Here is a 24,369-nt window from a genome sequence, read left to right on the forward strand (position 1 = left end):
CCTCGTCCGTATGTGTGTGTGCCTCAACCCATATACCAAATAGTTCCTTTTACTAACATGAATCTCTATATATATCGTAATTTTTCACTTTAGTTGCTATAAATTATAATATTATATGCACTTTAATAAAGAGAAATTGGTTAAAAAAAAAAACAAAAACAAAAAAACTAAGAGTGAGATAAGTAGATATTTCAAGAAAAAAACCTCAAAAAGTTGTCATTATAAAGAGTCAAACTCAACATTTATCTGAAAACGTATATATGCATTTACCAATTGATAATATTTTGTGTTTATGTATATTGAATTTTGATTTCTAGAAGGGAAAAACAAAAAGGATTATTATTATTTATTTATAAGATTTGTTTATATTCGAATTGGCCACGCGAATAATTGGTGTTCGTCGTCAATACAGGAACTTGACCACGTGAAATATTATAATGGAAACTTTGCTTTCTACATAGGAAGCATCTTCTAATTTTGTTCAATATAAAGAAAGTTATTTCTCTACTACATGAGAAACACATACATGATACACATCAGCTATACCAAAATGCATTATTCTTCTCTTTCTCACTTTCACTAGTTAAGCTAGAAAAATATGAAATTTTTCTTAAAAGTGTCAAAAATACGAAATTTCATTTAGTTATAGGTTTTGATTAGTGTGTGTGTGTTAGTTTGTAGTAAGAATTAATTAATGGCGGATGGAAGTGACATATACAGGGCAGTTCATAGCATAAGATTAGGGAGTCTAAGACAAGGTAGCACTACAAGAGCACCAAGTTTAAGATCCGGAAGTAGCTCCGTATGGCGCAATTCGGGTGCCGAAATGTTTTCAAAGTCTCTTCATGAAGAAGATGACGAAGAGGCACTTAAATGGGCTTCTCTCGAGAAGCTGCCAACTTTCGATCGTTTGAGAAAAGGTTTGCTTTTTGGGTCAACTGGGCCGTCAAGTGAAGTTGATGTTGACAATCTTGGCCCAGATGATAGAAGGCATTTACTTGATAGACTTGTGAAAGTCGCTGATGAAGATAACGAAAGGTTCTTGTTGAAGCTCAGGGATCGAATTGATAGGTACTATATATACGTAATATTTGACGATTTTTATTACATTTCAATATCTATACATCAAGTTTGTCGTTGTTGTTGTCGTCGTGATAAATTGTTCAATAGATCGACTTAATTATAATGTTTATATATAGGGTTGGAATTGATATGCCAACAATCGAAGTCAAGTTCGAGCATCTAACTGTGGAGGCAGATATCAATACAGGAAGTCGGGCGTTACCTAGTTTTATTAACTTTCACCTCGAGTTCTTAGAGGTAGAAACGATCGATATATAAGTATTTCATAATTCTCAAAGTACTTTTAAAATTTTTATCTATTTTCTTAGCTTTTGTTCATGTTTATATGTCATTGTAGTGGGTACTAAGCTTAACTAATCTGCTTCCGAATAAGAAAAAACATATTACTATCCTTGATGATGCTAGTGGTGTCATCAAGCCTAGCAGGTGAGATATTTTAAAAAAATAACAATATAGAAAACTTTCTTTGAATGTTTTCAAAATACTCATACTGACTTTTTTTTTTTGGATATAACTATGTATAATTTTGTAGAATGACATTACTTTTGGGTCCTCCAAGTTCGGGAAAGACAACACTTTTGATGGCCTTGGCTGGCACACTTGCAAAAGAGCTTAAGGTATAATTAATATTGAGATCCTAAATTTATTTCGAACATATCTGACAATGATTATATGATATACATAATCAGGGGTAGTAAAACCAGCTGTGAAAAATACATTTGGGATTTGTAAATGTAGAACGTCTTTTTCTAGAAAGACCATAATTATACAAATCCACACAATATCTTCTATTTTTGAAGAAAAAACACCCCCTTGTATGAGGTCTTGTGTTCAAGCTTTGAAAATGATATGAGAATTAAGTCCTTTTATGAGAGTTTGGTTTGGGTATACTTAGCTTCAAGTCTGAAAGGGCAGAGTTTACCTCTAATAATTGTTGTGACTTTGGGCGGATTAGTAAGGGATTTTCCCTCCATTGGGTATTTGAAGTAGACATTTCTACTTTGAAAGAACTCTATATCACAGACCGGTTAAGACAACGTATGCTAGACCTCCAGCTGTCGAATCTTGACACGAAATTCACCTTTCAAAAAAATTTTGTAAAAAAGTGACTAAATCAAATATTTCGGTTGATGGGTCATTACATTTATTTAAAAAACCAAAACCCAAAAGTAAAAATTACGAAATAATAATAATTTACTGTATAATAATAGAACATCTTACCAACTACCTAATTTTATTTATGTATAATGCTAGTGGATGTTAGAATAATTGTCCTTTTTAACATAATAAAAATAAGTAATTATCAAGATTTGTAAGGGGTGGGGCCATGCAAAGAGTATGATTGACCATGACCCAATTAGAAAAAAAAAATACAGTAACGACCAACGATAGTATATTTTACTGTAAGTTTTTTCTCTTTCATATAGGTATATATTTTGACTACTCAAAATAATAACTTTTCTTCATTTGTTAGATCTTGATGGCCATATTAACAACTCCAATAATTAATTAATGGCTTTAGCCTTGTGCCTGCGTACTATACTCGAATTTTATATTTAACAAACTAACATGATGTGGTGGTGGTAGTGGCGCCAGTTTGGTGATGGGGTGATCGGTGGTAATGACGGTGACTATTGATGGTGATGGCGACGACGAGTGGTGTAGGTTGATGCAAATATACTTAATGTAAAAGCAATAATAAATATATTTTAGAAGTAAAATTATTTTGTGGAGAATTTTTATTTAACAAAATAATAAAGATAAACTATTTATATCAAAATCTTTGACTCACTGGATTTTGTGAAAATAGAACATCTTAGCAAGTACCAATTTAGTAGGGTTTTTTTCCCCTACTCTTCTATGTTAGAGCATTGCCAAAGTTTCAAACTAATATAGTTACGAGTATTATCTTAATAACACACCACCCCCTCTTAATAATACACCACCCCCGCCGCACACGACCACCGCTGCATCGCGTGGGTACCGTTCTATCTTAATAACAAACATGAAGTAGAACATATATAAGATTTTATTAACTCATGCTAATGTAGGAGAATGCTTATTTTAAGAAAAACGAAATTTGTTCATCAAAACATTTATATTTGATTTTTACGACTTCAAAACTCATAATAATGGATTATCACTTTCAAAATGCAAATCCAAACATGACGTTCATATGTCACCTATATGAATATTTTGGTCTTCCATTTTTTTGCTTTTCCGAAAAACCATTTTTTTCTCCCATATACTAAAGCTCAAAATGATGATATATATGTACTATAAATGCAGAGTTCGGGTAAAGTAACATATAATGGGCATGAGTTACATGAGTTTGTACCTGAAAGAACTGCTGCTTATATCAGCCAGAATGATCTCCATATTGGAGAAATGACTGTAAGAGAAACATTGGCTTTCTCTGCAAGATGTCAAGGCGTTGGATCACGTTACGGTCAGTTTGCAGTCATTTTGATCTACTTCGTTATTTTTTCCAGAGTATTGCTGTATATAACACAATGCATATCCAAAAAAATTTGCAGATATGCTGGTAGAACTAGCTAGAAGAGAAAAAGAAGCAAATATTAAGCCTGATCCTGACATTGATATTTTCATGAAGGTAAGATACGATTTGTAGCGTGACATAACAATTAAGCATTTTGAATCCTTCATGATCTAAATCTAAATTGTTTATCATTGTTATTCAGGCTGCTTCAACCAAAGGTCAAGAAGCTAGCGTAGTCACAGATTATACTCTCAAGGTATGATGATGCATATTTAAAGGTGGCAAGATGGGCAAGTCAGGTGGGTTGGGTAATGGTCAAAATGGGTTTGGTAAAATAGTCATTCGCTAGTATGGTCATGTTGGGTTGGGTTTGAAACGACTCATGTTTTAGCACGGATTTGAATGGGTCGGTTAATCTGAACACTTTCTGTTTACTTTGTACAAGTAATGACCGTGTTCAATATGCATATAGAAATTACATTTTTCCAATGGTAATCTAACATTTTAATATACAACTTAAGCGATTAATGACTAGTTTAAACTCTACTACCTAATCCATATTAGTTCACCTTTCTATAGTTAAATGTTTCGGATAGTAAAGATAAAGCATAACATAAATCGACTTAAGTAGATGGATTGAAATCTTTACCTAACATTGAGGGTCTCTATTACATGTCTATACGTGCATGCTTTATGTTTTGCAGAGAGAAATACCAAAATAAGATGTTATGAATATTATGATTTATTGTGCAGCTATTGGGGTTAGATATATGTGCCGATACCATGGTAGGGGATCAAATGTTAAGGGGTATCTCTGGTGGACAAAAGAAGCGTGTGACAACTGGTGAAATGATTGTCGGACCATCAAAGGTTCTTCTTATGGACGAGATATCAACAGGGTTGGACAGTTCTACAACTTTCCAGATTGTTAATTCACTTAAACAAATTCTTCACATTCTTGAGAGTACTGCCATCATTTCACTCCTTCAGCCTGCACCCGAGACATATAATTTGTTTGATGACATCATACTCTTGACTGATGGCAAAATTGTATATCAAGGCCCACGTGAACACGTCCTTGAGTTTTTTGAGTCAATGGGATTTAAATGCCCTGCAAGGAAAGGCGTTGCTGATTTCTTACAAGAAGTAAGAATGAAATTTCATAAATAGTTATAAAATCTAAATTATACTAGAATTCGAATACTAGCTACTATACATCATTTTAATCCAACTTAACATCTAAACCGTGTTACAGGTGACTTCAAAAAAAGATCAGGAGCAATACTGGATGAGAAGAGACGCACCATACAGATTTGTGACATCCAAAGAATTTGCAGATGCGTACCAATCATTCCATGTTGGACGGAAAATACAAAGTGAAATTGCTGTTCCATATGACAAAAGTAAAAGCCACCCTGCTGCACTTACTACCGAAAAATATGGTTTAAATAAGAAAGAGGTCTTGAAAGCTTGTATCGATAGAGAATTATTGCTCATGAAAAGAAACTCATTTGTCTATCTGTTCAAATCATTCCAAGTAAGTGTCGTGATACTTTACAAGTTTCGAGCTAGATTTATGTCTTGGTAATAAAATGTTCAAAGTTATTAATATCATTCTTCATTGGTTGCTTTCAGCTATTTGTGATGGCATTTGTCTCTTTTACTGTGTTTTTCCGAACTGAGATGGAAAGAAGCATAGAAAAAGGAGGGCTGTATGCGGGAGCTTTATTTTTCGGTGTGGTTATGATCATGTTTAACGGGCTGTCTGAGATTCCAATGACCATTGCAAAGCTTCCTGTATTCTACAAGCAACGGAACTTCCTTTTCTTTCCAGCGTGGGCTTATGCTATTCCCTCATGGGTAACGAAGATTCCCATCTCGTTAATTGAAGCTGGGGGTTGGACGTGTTTAACTTACTACATCATAGGATTCGATCCTAACGTCTTCAGGTGAATAGTTATCATGGATATTCAACTTTCAGCGCACATCCAAACACCCCACCACTGAATGATCCAACTTTATATCTTTTATACTAACTTTTTTTAAAATCTTGCAGATTCTTGAAGCAGCTTTTGATGCTTTTTCTTGTTAACCAGATGTCTTCTGGATTGTTTCGGTTCATTGCAGCATTGGGTAGGAACATGATTGTTGCAAACACGTTTGGTGCATTTGCACTTCTCTTGATATTTGTATTGGGTGGTTTCGTCCTTTCACGAGGTACTATATTGACTAGCTTGTACACATATAACATTGGATATTAACTGTTTACTTTGTCAACTAATTAACAAACTGTTTTGCCTTATCAAAGATGATATTAAGAGTTGGTGGATATGGGGATACTGGACATCCCCCATGATGTATGCAATGAATGGTATATACGTGAACGAGTTCCTTGGGCATAGTTGGAGAATGGTAAATTACACACACTTTGAAATGTTTGTTTGTTTATCACATTCTCTACAAAGTGATCACTAAAGCTTACATATTAAAATATTTTCCTGTGTCATATATATAGCAAGTGAACGGGACAACATTAGGGAAGGCGATTACCGTATCCAGAGGGTTCTTTGCAGATGCTTACTGGTATTGGCTTGCAGTCGGGGCTATGGTCGGATTTATCTTCAGCTTCAATTTCAGTTTCGCTGTGGCCCTTGACTATCTTGATGGCGAGTCTTCCTATCTTTGTTCTTCGCATTGAAGTCTTGTCAGAAAAGTTAGAAGTTTGAGCACATACAAGTGCTATTTTGGACTTTGATGTTTGAAAAACTTTTTGTCACTTGATCATAACTTCCCTTTTCTGCTTCTACAGCTTTTGATAAAGCTCAAGCTAGTATATCAGCAGAGGACGAAGGTAATGAGAGCATTGAAATGTCATCTATGAATAAGGAATCCGGAGATGCAGGAGGTGAAAACAAGAAGAAAGGAATGATTCTTCCATTCGAACCACATTCAATTACCTTTGATGATATTAAATACTCTGTTGATATGCCACAGGTAAAGTTATTTTACTTAAGAATCGCTAAGCTCATATGAAAAAGTTAGAACTCATCATATGTTTTTTTTTTTTTTTTTTCTTTTTTTGTAGGAAATGAAAGATCAAGGAATGGGCGACGACCGACTGCTGTTGCTTAAGGGCGTTAGTGGAGCTTTCAGGCCCGGTGTTCTCACAGCTCTAATGGGGGTGAGTGGTGCTGGAAAAACTACTCTGATGGACGTGCTAGCAGGTCGGAAAACCGGTGGGTATATTGATGGCGAGATTAAAATTTCCGGGTATCCAAAGAAACAGGAAACATTTTCTCGGATTTCTGGATATTGCGAGCAAAACGATATCCATTCTCCTTATGTTACTCTCTACGAGTCATTGCTTTACTCGGCTTGGCTCAGGTTGCCATCGGATGTTAATGAGACCCAGAGAAAGGTTAGCTATTAGCTTTATGTTTTTGAAGTCTAAAACAATGATTTTAACCCTCAAACAAAACACATTGACCCGGTTTAATTTATTTGCCCCCCCCCCCCCCCCCCCCCCCCCCCTCCCTTCTCCCTTTTTCCCCCCTACGGTTATGGTTTATGAAGAATGCTGAAAATGGTGTTTTCTACAGTTGTTTGTTGAGGAGGTTATGAACCTAGTTGAACTGAGCCCATTAAGGGATGCATTAGTTGGATTACCTGGTGTCAACGGTCTATCAACAGAACAGCGTAAAAGGTTAACCATAGCAGTTGAACTCGTTGCCAACCCATCTATAATATTTATGGATGAGCCAACCTCAGGGCTAGATGCTAGAGCGGCTGCCATTGTGATGAGAGCTGTTAGAAACACAGTGGACACTGGAAGAACAGTTGTTTGCACAATCCATCAACCCAGCATCGACATTTTTGAAGCTTTTGATGAGGTTTGCAACTTCATTACATATGTGATACATTTTGCAGCAAACGTATATATCTAATGACTAACGGTATAATGCAGCTATTTTTAATGAAAAGAGGAGGAGAAGAACTGTATGTTGGACCCATAGGTCGCAATTCTTGTGAACTAATCGAATACTTTGAGGCTATCCAAGGTGTAAGTAAGATTACAGACGGATATAACCCTGCAACCTGGATGCTGGAAGTTAGTACTCCAGCACAAGAAATGTCTACTGGAGTTGATTTCACTGCCATCTATAAGAGTTCCGAACTTTTAAAGTGAGTACACAATATTCCCTTGATCCCTGCCAATCTTTCTTTGTATAAGTTATCTGATCTCTGGGTCTAATTTACAGGAGAAACAAAGCCTTAATTGCTGAACTAAGTGTACCACGGCCTGGCTCACAAGATTTGTTCTACCCAACTCAATACTCGCAGCAGTTTCTTGTCCAATGCATAGCATGTTTGTGGAAACAACGGTGTTCATACTGGAGAAATACGTCATACACTGCTGTACGTTTTGTTTTCACCACCTTCATCGGGATCATGTTCGGCACCATGTTTTGGGATCTTGGCAGTAAAAAGTAAGCACCATCATATTTAAACTATATATACACCCAGTAACATGTTTGGAATATTTTATTGTCCGTCTCAATTATTAATAAACTAAGTTATGTATTTCAGGACAAGCACACTAGATCTTTCAAATGCGATGGGTTCCATGTATGCAGCTGTTCTGTTCATTGGAGTTCAAAACGCATCAATAGTGCAACCAGTCGTAGATGTCGAACGAACAGTCTTTTATAGAGAAAGAGCGGCTGGGATGTATTCTGCTTTGTCGTATGCTTTTGCTCAAATTCTGGTGGAGGTACCATATGTGCTGGTGCAAACAGGAGTATACAGTGTGATAGTGTATGCCATGATTGGATTTGAATGGACTGTTTCTAAATTCCTTTGGAATATCTTCTTCCAATTTTGTTGTTTCCTATACATGACTTACTATGGTATGATGACGGTCGCCATGACCCCCAATGTCAACATCTCTATGATCATTGCTGCTTCATTTTACGGGATGTTCAATCTCTTTTCTGGATTCATCATTCCACGACCCGTAAGTTTCACTGAATATCACTTCACTTGCTTTTCAACTTTGTAACATATTTTTAAGCACTAAAATATTTGTTATGTGAATCTAAAACAGAGCATTCCAGTCTGGTGGAAATGGTACTACTGGGCAAATCCAATTGCATGGACCATTTACGGCATGGTTGTTTCACAGTTCGGGGACTACAATGACGTACTTGCAAACGGTGAAACTGTTAAGGAATACCTGGACCGATTTTATGGTTTCAAACATAGTTTTCTTGGCCCTATTGCTGGTGTGCACGTTGGATTGATTTTCTTCTTTGCTACCATATTTGCTTTTGGAATTCGCACCTTCAATTTCCAGAAGAGATAATTGGTTTTTTTGTTTGTTTGTTTTGGTAGTTACAAACTTACAAACTATATCAATCTGTGTAACTGCTTATATCAATTAAATGTGTAATTTGTATTCAATAAAAAGCTTAAATATTTATGTTCCCAACATGTTGCTCATATCATAGTGTAACGCTCATTGTATTTTATACAGATTATGAGGTATGTGTACGCCTGTATAAAGTAATGTGCGTCCCAGAACCAAAATAGCAGGGATCATGGGGCCAAACTTACAATACAGACTCTTCACATCATCCTCATGATGTATGTGAGTGCTTAATTAGCCTAACACTAAAACAAAACTATGATACATGTGAATTACTACAACTCATGGTGCCTTTTCGTAGGTAGCAGATTTGGCTCCGGGAGATGGATCACCCGGTTTTCTGTTCGATGTATCATCTATATCTATATCGAAACTACTATATGAATCATTTGACCCATTGTCTTAAATTTTGAATATTTAAGAATTTCCTATTCTTTACGGTCTCATTAACTACATTTAAGGCCCGTTTTTTTTAGTCATTAAGTGTTGAGTGTATTAAAATGGTCAAGAATTCTCATTAAGTCATTACATTACACTTTGGTGTACATCTGTCTAGAAAAACTTAAATTTGTAAACAGTGGGCTTAATCCACAGCTTAGCCAACTAAAAGCAATCAGTTGCTGTACAGATGATCCTAACAGGCCCAGTGCAAGCCAGAATGGTTGTCGATATAATGTCCAGCATCAGCCCTAACTAAAGCTGAGCTAGTCCCATACTAGTCTTAAGCGGGCTTTGAATAAACATATACATATGTCAGAATTAAGTGAATTCAGCCATTAACATGGAACCATCATGAGATTATAATATACAAGCTTCCCTAATGAAATTATTGCGTTTTTGCATTATCATATAGATGCTTTTGTCATTTTCTTGTAGGCACTTCAAACTGCAGTGTGTTTGGAATTTTCCTATAGACATTTCAGCAATATTCTTCTATAAATGAATGAACGCGTAGAATGTGCATTGCATCATTCGCATACCGAATCAACCAAAATATTCAGTCTAAATCCAGCTAAAAATGCATAAACTTCCCACTATTGACTTCACCAACAAGAGAAACTTACAACCCGGCTCAACCTCATGGATCTCCACTGCCGTTGAAGCCACACATGCCCTTGAAGAATACGGATGTTTCATAGCAGAGTATGATAAAGTGACTTTGGAGCTCAATGATGCTGTGTTTCAAGGATTGCAAGACTTGTTTGATATCCCGACTGAAATCAAAGTACAAAACAAGTCCACAAAACCCTTGTATGGCTATGTTGGTCAAATTCCATTCATTCCTCTATATGAAAGCATGGGGTTTGATTACTCCAACACCCTTGATGGTGTAAAAAGTTTCACTGATGTCATGTGGCCTGGTGGAAATGAAGCTTTTAGGTAACAATCATTCTTAGTCTTTATATTATCATATTATCTTGAATGTCACCATTACCCGTTTAAGTCTACTTGAGTTGAGTTTATATTTGTCTCATATAGGTCGAATGGATCAAATCAATATTACCTGAAAAGAAAAACTGGTCAAATGGGTTAATATTAATGAATACAGTATCCTAAATCTTTTTTTTTTTATTCAAAAATTTAGAAAGATATTGGGATAATAAAGTTTATAAAAGAAGAAAGTAAATAGTTTGCCATTAAAAGCTCGACGAAACCATATCTGTCACGTACGTAAAATGACCCTCTTTGACTGCCTGAAAAAGGTCTTGCCACCTCTACTAAAACTTATGCAGGATTAACTTTTACTCAATCTTCTGTTAGTGCAACGGTGCTAGCATACAACAAGCTAGTGGCAGAGTTGGAAGAAATGGTGACAAGAATGGTGTTTGAAACCTATGGTGTGGAGAAGTATTTGGATGCTCATAGGAAAATGGTCACATACCTTTGTAGGGGCATGAAGTATAGAGTACCTGAGGAAAATGAAACTAATATGGGTTTTGTTCCTCATACCGATAAAGACTTTATCACCGTTCTGCATCAAAATGGAGTCAACGGTTTAGAGGTCAAAGCAAGGGATGGTGAGTGGTTCACTGTGGAGCTCAAGCCTTCGTCATACATAGTTATGTCAGGCGATGCAGCCATGGTTAGTCATGCAACCATCGTTCCTTTTATATACAATTATTTGACAATTATTGAGGTGACAGATCAACAAAAAGGTTCTTGGTCTTGACCCATGGTGGACAAATTATAAAGATGTGTGAATGTGTGTGAATTCCTTGCCTTTCTAAAATTAAGAACAAATAATCAAGCCGTTAATTATCTTATTCTGCAGTAAAAACTAATCTATAACTGAAACTGTCGTTTGACCAGGCATGGAGTAACGAAAGATTGCATTCACCATTTCACAGAGTTACTATGAATGGAAAAGAAAGCCGATATTCTATAGCCCAATTTTCATTTCTGGAAGGGATAATAGAGACACCAAAAGAGTTTGTTGATGAAGAGCATCCCTTGAAATTTAAGCCATTTGATCACCTTAAGTATCTCGAATTCTATAACCAGGAGGAAAACCGGAGACTCGAATGTGCTATAAGAACCTACTGTGGAGTGTGAGACTTGCAAAGACATGCTTCCATCCTATTCAAGTTGATGATGTTTAAGTGTGTGAACAATAAATTTCTTATTATCTCATTTGGTGTATGTGTATTAGGGCCAATAATCCTAATCTTTCCTAAATAATAACTTAAGTTAATGGCTATTTTTACTTCTGTGACAATGAATAAAAAGTGTTTGTGAACTTCAGTTACATATAAAGTTGAGATAAATCAAAGGAAATAAAAAAAAGTTACATCTGTTTAAGAGACCCTATTCCAAAGGGTAGTTATTGGGTCAGACAATGGTAGACGAGACAACATGGGCAAGTTAGACAGGCCCGGATCAAAATGGTTAAATTTTAGTAAGTGTCAAAACAAGTAAATTGAAGTGTGACAAGTAATGGCCATGCACCCAATAACATCAAAGGGGATCATGTTTAAAAACTAGAAAAATGAAAGCATAAAATGGAATGGTAAACGAAGAGGGATCCTTATTCAGGATACCAACGGAAAGTTGAGCCTTTAGCTCTTATGTATGTAGCCCAACCCCAAACCAATTTCTGGTGGACGCTTCCTTGACTGTTTCCCTGGTCATCCCAATGTTTACTCAGTAATGTTCGGTTTCGGGTCTCTTATGAGATTATGAGAGCTTCAGGACTTCTTACCACTAAGCCATTTTGCAGATGGTTCAGGGGGAATATTTAATCATTATTGATCTATAAGAGCCATTCACTTCTTGAATTAGCAATTTATTCCATGCTTCTTTATTTTGGAAATGAGATTGCCAGAAAGCCATCAACCAATCATCTGGAAAAAGGACATTAGTTTGAATGGCCAATTGGCTAAGATATCCACATCAAGGCTTATTCAGTTTATCTACAGAACAACAAAATCATTCCAAATTACGAATTTAAAAGTACAATCATTTAGCTGTTAGACAACTCAAGTGGAACCAAGTTCATGTTGATGTACTATCATATATGTACTTTTATAACTGATAAATTACAATGAAGATACCTTGCAATAAACAAACCCAAAATTGGAGTCATGATAACCTCGTGAGAAATAAAATAGGACTGAAAGCCAAAATTACCAACCAAATGAAAAAAAAAAGGACAATCATTTTAAATAACATATATCAGCTAATAGTCCAAATCAATGCTTATTCACTTCAACTAATAAACAAGAGGATATCTCCACATTGGGCAATTAACGTTACTATCAATTAGTTTTTGAGTGATCCATATGGTATCATTTTTAAATCTTTTAATGGGTTAAGGGTCCATGTTCATACTGATGTATGTACTGCAGTCTATATATATATATATATGACATATATGATTTATCAAATCATGATAATATTTTTAAAGAAATATTTTATGGTTTCAAGTCATAATAGGAGGCTATATAACACCATAAGAGGTATTAATTAACAAAATATGCATGATAAGACAAAGCATACACTATAAAATGCTACTATTCCTAAATTATTTACATTTTCTGTATGCACTACAAGACAAGTACTCCGAAGGGTAAATGTCCAGGAACCCCTTAGTCCCGTAGAGCAATTTTTCCTCTCAAGCTAGTGACCCTACAACGCTGTCTAACGGTGAAACCCCAGAAACCTTGGCTGGTTGAATATGATTTTGCAGGGATTCGAACCTAGGTGGTATTCCCACCAAGTCGCTTTTTAAGGGGGCAGGTGGCCACTGGGCTGTAACCTAGATGGTTAGTACTCCATTATATATAATATCGCTAAAAGCCTCTCATATATGTTACATAAAGAAAAAAGCTAAAATATTGTGAAATAATGGGTTCCTTACCACAGCTCAGTCTTCCTGTTATTGACTTGTCTGTCAAAAATATAAAGTCCGCAAGTTCTTGGGTCACAACATGCGGTGAAGTGGTGCGTGCCCTTGAAGAATATGGGTGTTTCATAGCCATTTATGATGGAGTGTCTCAGGATCTCGATGAGGCAATTTTTCATGCATCACAAGAATTGTTTGATCTTCCCACTGAAGTGAAGATTTTAAACACACCAGATACACCAATGCATGGTTATGTTGGGCAATCACCCCTCGTTCCTCTTTATGAAAGCTTGGGCATTGAGAATGCAACCACAAAAGAAGGAGCAGAAAGATTCACAAAAACCATGTGGCCCGCCGGGAATGAAAGATTCTGGTATGGTTTTTTTATCTGTCAGACTGTCCTGTTTTATTACTTGCGCTCAACACATACTTATAATATTGTTTGAATTGCATGTTTCAGTGGAAGTGTGTTGATGTACTCAAAGGCTGTATCTGAATTAGACAAGGTAGTTATGAAAATGGTTGCTAAAAGTTATGGAATAGAGGAACACTATGAATCTTTGCTTGGGTCAACAACTTATCTTCTTAAATTTATGAAATACTCGAGTCCTAAAGAAGATAATACAAATGTAGGACTAATTCCACACACGGATAAATCTCTCATTTCCATTCTTCATCAACATGAAATAAAGGGTCTGGAGATCCAGACCAAGGGTGGGGAATGGATTGAAATTGATCCTTTACCTTCATCCTTCATTGTCATGGCAGGCGACGCTTGCATGGTAAGTTATGCTAACTAATCTCACCGTGATTGGATGTATGTACAAGAATTTGAAATGTCTGACATTTATGTTGGTATTTCTCCCTTTTCTTAGGCATGGACAAATGGAAGAATTGAACCATCATGTCACAGGGTAATGATGCAAGGGGACAAGGACAGATATTCCCTCGGGCTATTTACTTTTATCCGGGATCTCAAAATACAAACACCTCAAGAACTCATTGATGAAAATCATCCTCTACAGTATGATGCTTTTGATCACTACAAGTACCTTCATTACTATGCCTCTAGTGAAGGGTTGAGATCAAAGTTCCCCCTAAAATCCTACTGTGGACTTTAAGTTGAAGCAACCTATGAGCGAACGTCTATTGTATACATATGTTTGGTGTGTATTGTTACAGTGTTAAGTGCTACCACATCTTCAATTGCGTCTGTGTCGTTTGTTTCTCGATTTCCTAGCTAATGTTTAAAGCGTGAATTCTAAATAATTGCATAGATGTTGTGTATTTTATTTATGTGAGGACCATTGACATATGAACATATGTAATATTAAGTATAATTATATACATATATATATATATATATAAACCGTGGATATATAATCATTAACGTAAAATAACGTGCACCAATCATCCTCTCTGGGTAACTTAAACAGGGAAAACCTCATCAATTTACCCATATCTTATTTCTGGATGATTAAGAGCTTATTAGAGTTCACATATATTTTACAGGTATACATATAATTTCAATATTGTAGACAGATGATTAAGAACTTCATCTGCCTTGATCTGACTTACTTCAGATAGATAACCCACAATAATTCTTGAGGCCATAAGTATCTTTCTTAACACCAGACATACAGAAGTAGTCCATGAACTCTCCATAATCAAAAGGCTTGAATAGCAATGGATGGTCTTCATCCACCATCTCTTTTGGAGGTTTTACAATGCTTCCAACTTTCGGCATTGAAAACAAACCAACCGAAAGCCTGGTTCTGTTTGCATTCATTACCACCCTATGAAACGGTGCATGCAATCGCCCGTTAGACAAAACCTGCGCCATTCACAATATCATCACATGTAAATAATCATATTTGCATTCACAAAATCATCATATTCCAATGAATGCTTACATTGAAGCTTTCCCCAGCCATGACCACGAATGAATTCGGTGAAACATTTACAGTGACCCAATTCTCATCTTTGGTCCGAATCTCTAGCCCTTGGACACCATTTTGATGCAAAATGGTAAGTATACTTGTATCGGCATGAGAATCCAAACCCATAGTGTCTTCATTTGGATCTGCCACACGATATTTCATCACCTTCAGATGGTAACTCGTTGCTTCCAAATGTTCTTCCAAATACTTCCTCAAATTCAACCCCTCAAATACCATCTTTTTCACCATTTCATCCAATTCCCACAGCTTCTTTGAGTACGCCTGGATACTTTTCCTGCATTATTTTAAATCAGTACTTGTAATTAATCAAGTTGTAAAACGAAACTATCAATAATTATACAAAACTTGAATTTATGCACATACGAAAACTTGGGATTTCCTTCGGGCCACATAAGTTTGGCAAACGCGTCAACTGTTTCTTGGTTATAAGGTGTATCTATCCCCATGCTTTCATAGAGGGGCATGAATGGGATTTGACCAATATATCCATGAAACTCACGGTCGTTAGCGTTTCTTTGCTTGGTTTCAAGTGGGAGGTTAAAAAGGCATTCAAGCTCATCAAATACAGTTTTTTGAAGGTCCGTCGTGATAGGAGCAAAGGTTGCTTCAAAGCAGCCGTATTCTTGAAGGGCTTCGAGGGCTTTGATTTTAGCTGATTCCCAGATAAGCATGTCGGGATCTTTTATGTTAAGATCTGAGAAGTCAACCACAGGGAGCTGAAATGGTGCTTCGGAACCCATTTTGGTTTGAATCTCTTGTTTTCTTTTCCTTGTTTTGGACAACTAAACAGTGAGGCTGAATATTCAAACCGCTACAACTCCCTCTCTTTATAAAGTGGATTTGGGACGATTTCTATGCTTAAAAACAAACACTAAATAACTAGATACTTTAATTCCATTCGAAATCACAATATTATTGGTTCCTTCGATTTATATATAATAATTAGATAAATTAGAAATAAGTCATATAATTTTGTCATAATCTAAGAAAACAATGCATGGATACTGGGTAGGTTTCCATTATTTGTCATTCTAGGCGATTTTATTAGGCAAGAAGTCTCTTGTTTACAATGCCGGTATAAGACAATTATGAACAATGACATACACAAGATTCTTGGTCTTTTTGAGAATCCTTTTTTGTCGCATCAATATTACGTAAACAGGCATCTTATTACAAGTATTATGCTCGATGTATAGTGATACGGCAATGTATGTTCAGCTGATAACATAGTTTTACTTAGAGAACAGGACTTGTTATCATCGTTGCATCCTGTAAAAGGGACAAACTACAGGAACAACTTTTATAAAAGAAACCAACAAACACAATGTTCTATTATTAGGTCCACTGTTCGCTAGCCATGGTCGATATAGTAGACTAACGAACTGACTTGCATCTTTACTGATCGATCAAAAGAGAAAACATGCGATCATTAATAAATCCTCACAGGACTTATAGCATAAAACTCTTAATGAATGGAACATATATAGCTCATTCAAATAATTGGATTGGGTCATACTATAATTTACACCTAGCTTGTTCTCTAATAATCTCTTGCAGTTTGAGCGGAAGAAAAATGAAGGTGCAAAGTGTTGCAAAATAGGTTTAAGAGTTGAGCTTCCTTTGGCCAAAACAAGTTTTTTGTCGATAACATTGGCAGTTTGTTCAGTATGAGTTAATGACTCTCACGACGAACAGTCTGATAGCGAATTATTTACAGGTACACTCTACATTGGCATTGCTGACACCCAATAACACGAATTTTATATGCATGTTGTTTGGAGAACTACCATAAGCACAGTGAACATGTGAACCACAACGCATTGTATTCATATGATCAATCAATAGTTGATGAGATATAAGTTGATCTTCAAGACATGATGGATACAAATCCACTCAAAAAAAAAAAAACCTTTAGGTTTCAGCCCTATTGCTTTCACTTATTGTAAAATTAAATCTTTTAAACTTGTATATCTTCAATTTCAATAACACTTTAGAGACCGCTATATAGATCAGAGTCAAACCATTCCGTCCTTCACCAGTTCTTCTAACCCTTTCTTCAACCTCTCAGATGCAAGTCGGCATTCTTTCTCCATCAGACCACCAAATGAGATCCTAAGATGACCAGGACACCCACACGGGCCACCAGGGATTAGAACCACACCATGCTTATTAGCAAGCCAACGGACCACTTCAAAGGCATCTGTGAACTTCTCAGGTAACTTAGCCCAAAGGTATATGGCCCCTTCTCCACCTTTGATCGCACCCTCCCCTAATGGTGATAACGCATCAATAAGAAGTTCACGGTTTTTGACAAGATCTTTAACTTGATTTTTGACCCATTGTGAACCCACTTCCATCGAGTGAAGTGCTAGTCTTTGTGATATTATTGAAGCACATATGGGTATGTTATCCTGGATTTTAAGGAGTTGTGATGCAAAACCTTCAACCTCTGAAGGAAATGCTATCTGCAGTAACACATTAGTAATGATTATGCCCGTATCAAACCATTGAAAAGATTTGTAACATACTCTACAACGAATCTTAACCCATTTGCGTATAAACTGGTCCATTCAGGTTATGTTCTCTCTCTAAAAGGTCAAACATTTAAAAATAAAAGCAACATAGGAATCCGGTCAAAATGGTGGAAAGTCACTCAGTGTGTATCTTTTATAAAAAAAACCTCCTAAATCATTTTAACAAAACAGAGCATTTTTGAAATAATTTATAAAGTTTGAAAACATACTTGAGACCTATTATATATCATAAGTTATAAAACATAAATCTTAGACAAGAGTTTTTTGGGTCAAATCAACCCGTAAACCATTAATCATTTTGACCGAACCCATTTTTGCTGTAACCAACATTCTTGGTCCGCCAATTTGCCACTTAACAAGCAAAGACTTAGGTTGAATTATCAACTTATATCATGTAACAGCAAGGTAATACTTACATATCCAACTCGCCAACCCATCATCCCGTAAGCCTTAGAGAAAGAAAAAATGTTGACAATGTGATTTCCTTCAATACAAGAGTGCTTCAGACCATCATACATAAAGTACCTGTTTATTGTCATGAACAATATTAAATGAATTGCATAGGTATGGAAATAAATATTATTTTTGTCTCTAACAAGATTCGATGAAATCAAACGAGGATGTATCAAAAAAAATTTGTGAAATTGATCAATATGGGTTATAATTTATAGATAGCACGTCAAAGGGAAGTAAATGGGAGATGATTAATCCTCCTAACTAAATAGCCTAAAAATCCTCCTAACTATGAGATGATAACATGTGGAAAAATCATGGGGCAAGATTAGGAAAGAGATTTAGTGGATTCCACATGTCACCTTCTTATAGTTTTAGGAGGTTTTTTTAGGCTAATTTTTATGAGGATTTATCATTCTCCCAAAAAGAACAAAAGAATATCATAGAAATATTTTGATGGAAAAAATAATACACTGATTATCTATGAAAGTAAATAGAATAGAAAAAGTGGTGGTGGGTCAGTCGGACCCTTTTTAACATGCCCATTTTGCCACCAAAAATGATTCGGGTATTGATAGAATTAAGTATTTCTGCATCTATATCTATGACTTCTTGAAGTCAAAAGACAAGTGCAAGCAATGTTGGATAAGTAGTCTGACTTGTTGCGTAAATTAGCATTTACTTCTTGGACACAACTAGGATAAAAACATTTTTGTGCATGCTACTGAAGTTACAAGTGAATTCACAAATGACCACAACTGTGGAAATTTTGAATCAGATAGTTGTCTTCTGGTCGACTTGTGTGTGTGTGTGTGTGTGTAACCTAACAAAAAGTGTTTAAAGCATTAAACCGTATATGTATTCTCTGACAATGAAAACTTACTCGTATGTGTTATCTACAACAAGCCAGCATCCAGCATTTTTGCAGATATCTGATATTTTCTAGCAAAACAAAGAGAACAAATTGTGGCACTTGAATAATTGAGAATGATTTAGATAGAGAAGGGGGAGGGAGAGAAAAATAGAACACCTTCAGAAGGGGTTCTGGGATGTAAGTTCCAGATGGGTTGCCGGGATTAACAACTGTAACAAGCTTAGGTGTTGGTTTGGTTTCCCGCAAAGTTCTTTCTAGCCAATCTAAAGTTCATGAATTTGGAAATGAATGAGGCAATGCACATATTCAAGTGACATAAATTAATAATAGACAGCAACTTCATGGAATAAAAGTCACATACAAACTTTCATGAACATAATAGTATAATACACAGCAGAACAATAAGTGGAATCAAAGCTAGAGCAATTAACAGAAGATGAAGATATTTTGACTTACAATCGGGCTTAAGTGGCAAGTTATGAAATGGTCGCTATAGAAACATTATAGAATATACTAAATGAGACGATTTTAAGCCGATTTCCTTATATAAATGTCAATTAAGATAATGTTAGATAATGTTCTATCTGTAACAGGTTAACTCCATAAACTTGGTAAAAAACAAAACGGGTCGAACAGGTCAACTGAAGTGTATTATGAATACAAACAACCTACTAATCCCCTTAAGCAAATAAGTATTAATTTAGTCATTTTTACCATGCAAACTATTTGCACATCTTTTAGCACTAGGCAAAAACTGATCAGGTTGACCCAAACAATTCAGTTTTGACACATATGAAAGTTACCCATCTTAACCCATAACAACCCACCATTTTTCCACCTCTAGAATACGCTACATAGCATCCATCATTTAACATCCTGTTTTAGTACCTTTCAAGTGGCCGACTTTTGTTCTACTAGCTATCAAGTATCTACACCTCTTTCTCGAATTATAATAGGACTCCTAAGCAATTCAAAAGTACATGAAAACACATAAAAATTTGGTAGACCTTCAACCTGCATCTGGATGAAGTGTCTTTGGATCACCGGGACCAACTAGAATGTCAGTGACACCTGTCATCTGGAATGACATATATGCGTTGAAGTAGTATGGCGCAAACATAACAACAGAATCCCCAGCATCACAAAGTGTAAGAACAATATTCACAAATGCCTGCAAGAAATAATGGTTTAAATACTGAATATGTCTTCAAATATACACATTATCATCGTAATCAAAAAGAGAAAGAAAAAAAAAGATATCTTGTTGTACCTGATTTGCACCTGCAGTAACCATCACTGAGGATTTGCATAACTTATTTTCATCTTGCAACTGCAGAAGTAAATAAAACCTTAAGAATATATTGATATGAAAGATAAGCATTTCATAAATTTTTTAAGTAAACCTTCTTAGTCAATGCCTCCCTAAGCTCTGGAAGACCTTCATCTGCACCATATCGACTGATTGAAGGTTCCCATACAAGGTCTTGCACTTTCTCTAATGCTGATTTGGGTGGTTGCCAGTACACAACACCCTACATTTTCATAAAAGAAATTTTAAAAAGACGAATAGTAAAAAATTTCACTTTTTGCAACAAATTACTTCTAACTTGAACAAAATATCAATATGAACTTCAATTTAATTCCACTTTTGGAGAATATGCTTCAAACCGATAAATCTTGAAATATGTTACATTGTTACTCAACTAGTCAACTCTACAAGAAACTTGGGATATGTGTTTATCATAATATTAACAATTGGAAAACCATTGGACATATAAAAGATGTTCTCAAACAGAGAGCCCACATATGTCATTGATCTTTGTGAAATTTTTCAATCTAAAGTTTCTTGAAATCAAACACCAAATAATAATCTATTGTAAAATATAAAGAAAAATCAGTTACTCACTTACTCCATATTAGAAACAAGAGGGAAACAACCATAGGCCTACTTTACTTAGACCATTCCAAAAAGTAAAAAAAATAGAATAACAAACAAACCAAACAAGAGGAAAACACATGCAACCTGAGCTAGGGAGATAGCACCTTTGACACCTCTAAGCAATTCTTGTATCTGCAAAACAAAACACAATATCTTTTCATTTAAAGAATCAATACACAAATTCCAAGAACATAATAAAGCACACAAATTTCCACACAAAAAGCAAAAATACATAAAACCCAGATCAGAAAAAACCTTAATTTGAAACACCCAAATCCCCATAATCAAAATCCCAAAATTTAGGGCAAAAAAACAATATTGAAAAAATTGACCTGAACCATAACAGGTGTTTCAGTAAGCACAACCCTCTTTGCTAACATTCCATATGAACCCATCTTTCAATTCTTCTTCTAGTTGAATTTTGTATCTATATATCTATATCATGTGTATATATATATATATATGTGAAGATTCACCAACCCCTGAAATGAATATTTTTTAAAAAATTCTCTAATTTTTATGGGTCTTTGCTAAAGATCAATAAAAATGAGATCCTTTCAAATGGGTGGTAAGATAAGAGCTCATGACATGGAAATTAGGATTTTTTTTTTAATTTAATTTTTTATTCTGGTGAACAGAGAATGCCAAAAAAGATTAGCCACTTTCACACACAAGACACAGCAAGTCTTTTGGTGTGGATTTGTATGTATCTGGAATGAATAATAGTATCAAAATTAACTTATAGTAATATAATAATTAAATAATAATATGTGCTTTATTGACTAATAGCTTTATTGGTGTTTATATTTCTCTCTCATTCTGTTTTACAATTAAAAAAAAAAAGGAAGAAAAAAAATCAGAGTGACACTGATGATGGAATCTCCAACGATTCCGCTTCAATTGGAGTATTTTTTTTGTGTTTTTTATATATGATCTCTTGTGATGTGATGGAAGTATTGGTGATGATGAACTTAAAACTAAGCTTAAATTTTTTATATTAAAAAGAGATTAAAAACTTAATACTAAATTTTAAAGATTAAAGATAAATACTAATTGAGAACGACGATGTCACGATGGTGTATGTAAAGAACGATGGTGCTCATATTTTTATTTTTGAATGTAAAATGATTTCACATTTAAACTTTAATTCTTTTAAATATTTTAAAATTTGAAATATATAACACACTTATTTTTTTTTTATTTTCTCACTCGTTTGATCTTTCTATGTGATTATTATGTGATTATGAGGATTATTAGAATGATAAATTAAGAGGATTTATCATTTCTTTTTTGAACACAATGTCAATGTAATTTTCACTGCTAAATTTTTTATCGTCGTATAAACAAATAAGTTTTTCTATACGGTGTTTATTTCGGCTACTGCTTACTAAAATTCCGACGGTCGATGTTGCTCAAGGAGATGATGAAGATGGAGCCTGTTTTTCTATCAATTTTCTTAATGGGGTTTTTATTGATTCTGTACTGGGGGAAAAAGAAAAGAAAAAAAAAAGACTCTGAACAGATCAAGACAGTTTAAATGATCAAGACTTCTGTGTATCGACTTTTTTTTCCCGACAACATTTATGTGGGTGTGTATTAACTGAGTAAAGGCATATCAACAGCGTGTGTGAAATGAGATTCATGGACATGTGAAATGAGATATATGAATGATTTGAAGGGTTTTTTCTCCGTTAGGGCACCACAAATCAAGATCCAATTTTTCCTCTTTTTATTGTATAAATAAGAAAGATCTATCCTAAAAGAAAGGCTTTTTTTGAGAAAAGGCTTATGTGGCAATTCTCTTCTTCCTTAGACATAAAGTTAGACCCACTAGGTAAATAAAGGAATTACCAAGGTAAGACACATATCGCAATATTACATCTACCTTTGCCTTACCCACAGAAAGCCTTCGCACATATTTCCTTCCAACGTTTTTAGCAAAGGTCGGAGAGAAAACATTACCGCAGTTTTTCCTCTGTTGTAGGTATGAAGTGAGTCCCATACCATGAAAAAGATTGAAATAGGACCGGACAATTTGTTATTTTTGTTGGTTACTAGCATATTATTATTATTATATAAAATGTAATTATAACATATTATTATAATGAAAAGGAATACATATAAAATACGACAACGGTTGATTTTTTTATTTGACATAACTTATAATCGAATTCCTTAAACTGAATTTTATTAAACTCTGTCAACCAAATACATAACATATTTTAAATCTTTTATATTCTAATTCTTTCAAATTCTGATTCTTTTGACAAATTTCAATTCCTTAAAAAACATTCGGTGAACCAAACTGTCTTAAGTAGTCGTCTAATCAAATAGTGTGCATAAAGCTTAGCTTACAATGTATAAAACTAGAATATGTTTATCGTTTCCCTTTCATGAAACATGACCTTTTAAATTTCACTAGATAAAATAATAATAATAATAATAATAACTAGCATAATACACACTCATAATTGTGGGTGAACACATCGTGATTACATATTAATTGTGAGGTGAGATTTGTGTGTGTGTTTGAGATCTATGTGTGTGAGAGTGTTTGGAGAGAGCGCGAGAGTGAGTGAGAGTGACTTTTAGATTGTATGTGAGAGTGTGATATAAAAAGTGATAGACGAGGATGGATTTGAATGAGTGGTCTGGATCTTCTCTTCACTCAACAGGTAATAAATTATGTATATTATGTTATCACCACAATGTCAATCTATGAGTATTTAAATAAATGGTTAAGTTTTTTGTCTAAACTTAAAACTGAATGAGTCTTAATTTTTTTGAATGGGGTAATTGAAATGTTTTATATATGAGTATAGATTAACAATCTAACGACAATATAGATTTTAAATTTTACAAATAACTCAAAATAACATAAAAGTATAAAAATCATCATATGAAATAAGTAAACACTAATAAATTTAATTATATCAATGTGTTTGTGCCTCATTTGTAAGATTTTTAGCTTGTAAAATATCCATTTTGGTTTGAGTTTTACTTTTTATATTTATGAGAGTGGATTAATAGGAAGTATTAGAGAATTTTAAGTTTTATCCCAGACTTTCATATAATATATGAGTAGAAGTAGAATAATATGCCATTAAAAAATAATAAAAAATTTACATTTAACAATACAGTTAAATAGAAACAAAATTAAGAACTTAAGTTTATTTTGTAGAAAACTTTGTCTTTAAACTTTTTTCATTTAAAAAGCACATTTTCTTTCATTGATAAAAAAAACTAGAAAAAGTCGAC

At 34.7% G+C, this 24,369-nt stretch overlaps 5 protein-coding genes across 5 annotated transcripts; 3 read left to right on the forward strand and 2 right to left on the reverse strand.

Moving 5' to 3' along the window:
• The first annotated feature begins 517 nt into the window (after positions 1-517).
• Positions 518-9,071, forward strand: LOC122586821 (pleiotropic drug resistance protein 1-like). The gene is made up of 20 exons (XM_043758815.1): positions 518-1,071; positions 1,200-1,320; positions 1,421-1,509; positions 1,616-1,700; positions 3,373-3,532; positions 3,621-3,697; positions 3,786-3,839; positions 4,337-4,729; positions 4,839-5,120; positions 5,219-5,532; positions 5,640-5,800; positions 5,892-5,995; positions 6,099-6,249; positions 6,393-6,577; positions 6,669-7,001; positions 7,183-7,473; positions 7,548-7,765; positions 7,843-8,070; positions 8,171-8,597; positions 8,688-9,071. Exons 1-20 carry the CDS (start codon positions 695-697, stop codon positions 8,943-8,945), a joined length of 4,308 nt encoding a protein of 1,435 aa, XP_043614750.1. The 5' UTR covers positions 518-694; the 3' UTR covers positions 8,946-9,071.
• Positions 9,072-10,026: 955 nt separating this feature from the next.
• LOC122590240 (probable 2-oxoglutarate-dependent dioxygenase AOP1) lies at positions 10,027-11,727 on the forward strand. Its single transcript, XM_043762570.1, has 3 exons — positions 10,027-10,388; positions 10,770-11,091; positions 11,319-11,727. The coding sequence occupies exons 1-3, from the start codon at positions 10,027-10,029 to the stop codon at positions 11,559-11,561; spliced, it is 927 nt and encodes a 308-aa protein (XP_043618505.1). The 3' UTR covers positions 11,562-11,727.
• Positions 11,728-13,352: 1,625 nt separating this feature from the next.
• On the forward strand, positions 13,353-14,557 carry LOC122590235 (deoxypodophyllotoxin synthase-like). Its single transcript, XM_043762566.1, has 3 exons — positions 13,353-13,723; positions 13,811-14,132; positions 14,226-14,557. The coding sequence occupies exons 1-3, from the start codon at positions 13,353-13,355 to the stop codon at positions 14,469-14,471; spliced, it is 939 nt and encodes a 312-aa protein (XP_043618501.1). The 3' UTR covers positions 14,472-14,557.
• A 372-nt stretch (positions 14,558-14,929) lies between these two features.
• LOC122586570 (probable 2-oxoglutarate-dependent dioxygenase AOP1) lies at positions 14,930-16,051 on the reverse strand. The gene is made up of 3 exons (XM_043758553.1): positions 15,675-16,051; positions 15,264-15,585; positions 14,930-15,184 (listed from the first exon to the last, which is right to left on the reverse strand). The coding sequence occupies exons 1-3, from the start codon at positions 16,049-16,051 to the stop codon at positions 14,930-14,932; spliced, it is 954 nt and encodes a 317-aa protein (XP_043614488.1).
• A 1,064-nt stretch (positions 16,052-17,115) lies between these two features.
• Positions 17,116-21,687, reverse strand: LOC122588475 (aromatic aminotransferase ISS1). Its single transcript, XM_043760601.1, has 9 exons — positions 21,444-21,687; positions 21,196-21,243; positions 20,576-20,704; positions 20,443-20,502; positions 20,187-20,343; positions 19,329-19,435; positions 19,182-19,240; positions 18,262-18,370; positions 17,116-17,776 (listed from the first exon to the last, which is right to left on the reverse strand). The coding sequence occupies exons 1-9, from the start codon at positions 21,504-21,506 to the stop codon at positions 17,327-17,329; spliced, it is 1,182 nt and encodes a 393-aa protein (XP_043616536.1). The 5' UTR covers positions 21,507-21,687; the 3' UTR covers positions 17,116-17,326.
• Positions 21,688-24,369: the final 2,682 nt, after the last annotated feature.

This window comes from Erigeron canadensis, chromosome 2, assembly GCF_010389155.1.
Source record: "Erigeron canadensis isolate Cc75 chromosome 2, C_canadensis_v1, whole genome shotgun sequence".
Classification (NCBI taxonomy): domain Eukaryota; kingdom Viridiplantae; phylum Streptophyta; class Magnoliopsida; order Asterales; family Asteraceae; genus Erigeron; species Erigeron canadensis.